This window comes from Melanostigma gelatinosum (assembly GCF_949748355.1).
Source record: "Melanostigma gelatinosum genome assembly, chromosome: 8".
NCBI classification, from domain to species: domain Eukaryota; kingdom Metazoa; phylum Chordata; class Actinopteri; order Perciformes; family Zoarcidae; genus Melanostigma; species Melanostigma gelatinosum.
The window spans coordinates 18413196-18419592 of NC_136641.1; the positions used below are offsets into that span (position 1 = coordinate 18413196).

The following is a 6397-nucleotide window of genomic DNA, read 5'->3' on the forward strand; positions in this document are numbered from 1 at the left end:
ATCATTCACTGTTTTGGAAAAACCTGCATCTGTCTTTCTGACGTAAAAAGAAAAAAAAACAATTTCGTGACATTAAACCTGAATCTATTTTATAAAATGTTTGCTGCAGCCAATTGGTCTTGTCATTCAGTATTGTGGCTTAGGGTTGTTTGTGTTCAATAAAGTGCTATTGCTAAATATTTCGTGAGTCTGGAGTTGTTTCTTGACGATGAATCAATGTTTTGGATCACGTAGTTTTACTAGCATGATTCACCCTGAATTAGCATTTCTGTTAAATTCACTGGAATAGCTGCCAGCTATGAAGCTGAATACAGTTGGGGGGGGGGGGGGATGTTTGGCTGAAAAAGTTTGAATCAAATCTTCATTTCAATGAGAAAATTTCACAACTGAGCAAGGTTCTTCAGCGTTTAACGTTAATGTGTTTGGTCAGAAATCTACTTGCCCAACGTCAATTTTTAAGTCAAAAAGACAGCAATGTAGATAGAGCAGTAATCGGTTGCCTGTTAACTGTGTTAACTGTGTTACCATTGCCTGGGGCTAGATTTAATTTGAACACAGCCACATGTATTGTGAAGATGCAAAACAACAGTAGTAGTGACTCATGATGACTCATCTTTTCAATGTGCTGCTCCTTCTGTTCAGCCAGGTCCTGTCACACTGCCTGTAGTGCACTTCCCCTCTGCAGGCTAGCTGCTCTTCATTTCCTTCCTGTTTACCTTCTGCTTCATACAGGGAGCTGCAACAGTGCATGGCTGAGGAAAAGGGCGCTTCATACCTAATGTGTTGGAAACTAATAAATGAATAAAGAAAATGCACTTTCACAAATTGAGAAATACATTAATGGATCAATTAATTACACGGTTCATTCAGTCAGCATGGAGTTATATTAGTATTCCTCTGCTGATGCATGTCAGCAAGTGTAAAATATTATTTTTGTTTATTTATCATTTTTAATGTCATGAACACTTGTATTTCACTGCTTAATATGTTTTATTTTATTATATGTCTGTTGTAGGAAATGTGTTTCATTATATGGTCCTTTAAATACATATTTTAACATTTTCAAGATTTCAGATAGATAGGTTCGTTGGTTGATTGATTGATTGATTTTCTGGACCAATTAGAGGTTCCTGTTGTACGTCATGACGTATCCACCCGCCTGCGTATCGACGTCACAGAGGTATAGGATGTAGCACAGGACGTGTCTAGCGCGCTACTAGCAACAGTAGAACGTCAGAGAATACATAAACATCGTGATTGGGACCTGTTTTATTACATTATTCAAGTAAGTATATCAGTCCATTATACTGTTTTCTTCTAATGTGGCTGGTTGTAACGAGCCGTTTGTCGGTGTAGTTTGGCCGGACTGGGCTCTGTCTGGTTAGCTCAAATGCTAACATCCAAAGGAAACCAGTGCCAGTGCTATCTGCTTTGCAAGCGTTAGCCTCCTCATGGCTGGCAAGCTATGCTGACATCTGAACTTAAACACTGGGGTGTTTACTCAGCATGACACCGGTTTAGCTCATAATAAACTCAAATTAAATAGTGGTTTTAGTGCAACATGTACCGGAGAAATAGCATCATACATGTAGGTTAGCTAACGTTAGCTTGGAGGGTTAGCTTGTGCATGCTGAGTGCGATTGGTGGAAAAAATAAAGGGAATCTGTAAAGCCCCTCCGGACCGGTGTGTGCTGCTTTCACAGAAATTAGGTCAGACACAACAAGTCACCTGGGACGACAGGATGCTCTCAGATGGTGCAGTTTCACGTGTTGAAAACTACACGCACGTTATCAAGGACGTCACTTTTTGGCTCAAACATGACTGTGTACTTGCATGACTTGAGTCATTGTACTTTTAAAGCTTTTGTTGATTCAATAATAACACAATATATGTTTGTTAGGAAGCACGATTCCTCTCGTTGTTACCTTTTTATCAGAATGCTTAACATAGTGAAGAAATATGTCTGTAGATAAACAGCATCTATTGTATTCGTCATGTCATTTTTAGATTATGTAGCATAGCTCAGCTCCAGCTATCCAATATCCAATGAGCTAGGTCGGACTACAGAAAACCAAATAATCTGTGTGAATATCATAATTTTTCTTGCAGGGAGTGTCTGTGTCTCTTTCACCAGATGTGATGTATCAGCTTTACATCAAGAGCTGAATGGAAGCACTTGAGGCCTTTCGTGAGTGAGGTAAGTATTTGTACATATTTATGGCGTATCTACAGTCACATATTGATGCATTTTTACTATTAATTTCCTTGGTTGTGTGTTGCCCAGGAAGGTTGTGGATCCCAGTGATGTACCATGGGGTACGACATTACGAGGTTCCAAGGGGAGGTGGATGAAGACCTTCTGTGCCCTATATGTAGTGGAGTGCTTGAAGAACCAGTGCAGGCAAGTCCCTATCTGAAAGATTACCCACTCTTGTTCATATTGGCGTATTTCAAAGTTAAAAAAAAAATTTTGGGCTCTCCTTTTCATTTCAGGCTCCACACTGCGAGCATGCCTTCTGCAATGCCTGTATAACGCAGTGGTTTGCCCAGCAGCAGATATGTCCTGTTGACCGCACGGTAGTGACGCTAGCTCACCTCCGGCCCGTGCCCCGCATCATGCGGAACATGCTGTCCAAACTTCAGATCAACTGTGACAATGCAGGTTTTGGCTGTACGGCCACTCTGCGGCTGGACCAGCTGCAATCGCACCTCAAGGACTGCGAGCACAACCCCAAAAGGCCCGTCAACTGCGACGAAGGATGTGGGTGAGTGGGCTTCACTTTGGCAGAAATGAACTCTGCACTGTTGGGTACATTGATTATGAATGATTACAAAAATGTATGACTTGTCCTCTGTATGGTATTAAATCTAATTTTCTTCTCTCTGGTTACTCCAGGCATGAGATGCCCAAAGATGAGGTGCCCAACCATAACTGCATCAAACACTTGCGGAGCGTCGTCCAGCAGCAACAGACAAAGATTTCGGACCTGGAGAAAACGGTTGCAGAGCATAGACACCAGTTGGGGGAACAAGTAAGAACATTTTCCTGCTTATTTATGTGTTCACCAAAAAAATACTTTATGAGCCAAGTTCCTTAAGAATATTAAGTCTGTGGAACCGGTTGTGAAATAGCCAAGAGCATATTTCTTTTCCATTATTATTTTATAATGACAGTGAGTTTTCTGCTTCAATCTTATTCAGTTGCTGAAAGAGACCTGAGAGTTTTGTCACGATACAGTTATGTAACGAAGAAGCAGAATGTTAATATACAAATACTTAACCCTATAAGGCACTGCTATTACAGGGCTTTCTACAAGGATATGGAATAGTTGGTGGGAAAGAGTAGCCACCTGGGGGGGGGGGGGATTTGACTGTAAAAGCCCAAATTTGGTGGCCTCTGGCAAGTTCTAATTCTAATGCTAATGCACTCATCTTAACTATTACATATTTTATTGTGTTTGCCTACCAGATTGTAAACATGTTGTGAATTATTGTAAAGGGCAATTGGACTACTTGTGTGTTTTAGCCCACAGTCTGTAAATAGCTATTACTATTTAGAACCATGCCTTACTAATCATAGCTTTTGCAATGAAGAATCATTAGAGCTTATTTCGTTATTCATTTTGCATTTATTTATTTATTTTCACCTTCATAGGCATATGTAGACATAGGCCTGTTTCGATGACTGTTTTAGTGTGTTTGCAGTGCATCTTAAAAATGTCTGCTGTAAAAAGAGCAATGGTGATAAAGATCATTCATTCGTTCATTCATCAGTCATATAAACGTCTGTGTGGTGTATGTGGAAAATAAAGTGCTTTCAGTGGACTCTTTAATGCTTACTGCACCATCGTCAAATTGAATTAGTAGTTTTGAGGTAGCCCGTGTAATTAGGATGCCGCCTGTCTGTGCAATCAATGCAATTCTTAATGTGTTCTGTCATCATTTGTTTTGCAAATATTTGTCAAACACTAAAAGACTACTCTCCACCACACAACCTCTCAGCTGAGCACAACACACACACACACACACACACACACACACACACACACACACATTCATATAGAGCATCTGGGGTGGGACTGATATGGACGTTTCTCTATCATCATCTTCACATTGTTTTGAAGCAGAGGCTGGTGGCAACTTGTTCATCAACACCATTTTATCAGAATCAAAAATGTACATAATGTCGTAGCTCATGGAAAGCTCTGCTGTTACTATGCATGTTGTTGATAGCTAGGTCGGAGTCTGACGCAGCTGAAAAGATTTAGGATCAGTAATATTACAAATAGTCCATTTATAAATTCCTGTTCATCTTTAGGAGTATTTTGTGGTATCAGTCACTGAAGATGATGCTTTTAATTTCCAGAAACGGGACATTCAGCTGCTAAAAGCCTACATGAGAGCAATCCGCAGTGCTAATCCTAATCTCCAAAACCTCGAGGAGAGTATCGAGTACAATGAGATCTTAGAGTAAGTTAAAATGTCATCCTCTCCAATGCTTTTTATTCTAATAACTTTGTCTGAGAGCTGCAGCTCGGTCCCTAATTTTCTTCTTCTTTATCTAATCTCCAGGTGGGTGAACTCCATGCAACCTGCCAGAGTGACTCGCTGGGGCGGCATGATCTCCACTCCCGATGCCGTGCTTCAAGCGGTCATCAAGCGCTCCCTCATCGACAGCGGCTGCCCTGTCTCGATCGTGAACGACCTGATCGAGAACGCCCACGAGCGAAACTGGCCGCAGGGACTGGCCACGCTCGAGACGCGGCAGATGAACAGGCGCTACTATGAGAACTACGTTGCCAAGCGCATCCCTGGCAAGCAGGCCGTGGTGGTGATGGCCTGTGAGAATCAGCATATGGGGGAGGACATGATCCTGGAGCCGGGCCTGGTCATGATCTTTGCACACGGAGTGGAGGAGATCTTATAACTTTGCAGCGTACTGACCTGATCCAGAGACACGTGGGGAGGACGTTTTGCCTGGTTGCTGTGACCAGTAGAGCTTTTCCTCGTTGGAGTGAAACCTTCTGATTTTAATCTGGTTTATTTCAAATGAAATCCTATAAGGGGCTCACCCCTAAGCTTGATGCCTATGCCTTAAAGTAAGGACAAAGATATTAGGAACCTGGCTAATGGTAACTTAATCTGACTGATATCTGAGATAAAAGTTGAGAAGTGATGTTTACAAGGTTTATATTTTGGCGCAGTATATGATCTGATTGTTCTGCTCCATGTCCTAATATAGTAATAAGCTTGAACCCCAGTTTAATGCGCTCAGTTGTATAAATGCTTGTAAATACAAATACTATATTGAATTATAAATGTCATTCTCTTATTTCGCTCACTGTAATTGGATTGTGATTATTCTTTTTTTAATCTCTGTTCTGTTTGTGTTGCTGTCTGCGGGGACTTTGACTCTGAAGATTGTTTTCGTGTGCTTGCTTTAGTTTTTAGTTTGTTGTGAATATTTCACAAGACATTTGTGCTTCTGAGTTTTGATTGTCTAAACCTTCTGTGCCATTTGTTTTATTTATTGTGTTGCCTTTTACACAAACATGCTTGAAAATGTTACCATTTGATGTATGGAAATCTGCCTTTTTCGGTGCATTTGAAGTTCAGAAGAAAATTGGTTTTGTGTTTTCTTTGTTGCCTCAGTTGTAAATATTGTCTGTATGTTGGGTCCAGTTGAAGTGTTAAATTAGGAGTTTAACATTTTGGGATTTAACTATGTATAATGAGTTTTGTTTGACAAATCATAATGGTTCACTTGATATTTTAGGTAATTCTTGCATCTGTTTCTGATGATTGAAATATGGGCATTGATCTAGTCATTCTTCACAGTAAGCAAACATCTGTTCACTGACATGTCACCACAAACCATAGCTTGGAGAATGTAAAAATAATTGTAAAGTCACTCTTATGGCTTTTGAGAGGTAAACTGTTTCACCATTAGTCGGTTATTGCTGTAGTAAGACAAACAATACTTCAACCATCCAGTATGAACGCCCACAGAAGTGCAGCATACATAGGTTTTAGATTGTGCCCTTTATTATTTTCCCTCTTCAATGTTTTTGTTTGTTTTGTGTCTGTTATGTACTGTGTTGTACAGACAAAGTAATAAAAAATGTCAAACTTCATCCTGAAACAATGTATTTTCTCACCCGGATAACACGATTTTATATTTAGCATTTTAATTAGGAAAAAAAACGCAGTTCCTTGCTTTACCACATCATGTCATCAGAGATCTGCAGGGTGGGACTTTTCTTCGGGGAATGTCTGCTGATTAGATGATGTAGAAACGTCAGTATAGAGAAAACTAGTGGTGCTTTTAGAAATCTGGGCGGTGAGAAGGAGATGTGGGATGTGACATGCTGTAGATCAAGGTCAAGATAATTAAAA

General features: G+C 40.3%; 1 protein-coding gene across 1 annotated transcript; it reads left to right on the top strand.

Annotated features, from left to right (window-relative positions):
• Positions 1-1184: 1184 nt before the first annotated feature.
• Positions 1185-6135, top strand: rnf41 (ring finger protein 41). The gene is made up of 7 exons (XM_079273362.1): positions 1185-1285; positions 2111-2199; positions 2288-2402; positions 2495-2766; positions 2898-3033; positions 4368-4471; positions 4574-6135. The coding sequence occupies exons 3-7, from the start codon at positions 2313-2315 to the stop codon at positions 4926-4928; spliced, it is 957 nt and encodes a 318-aa protein (XP_079129488.1). The 5' UTR covers positions 1185-1285; positions 2111-2199; positions 2288-2312; the 3' UTR covers positions 4929-6135.
• The last annotated feature ends 262 nt before the right edge of the window (positions 6136-6397 follow it).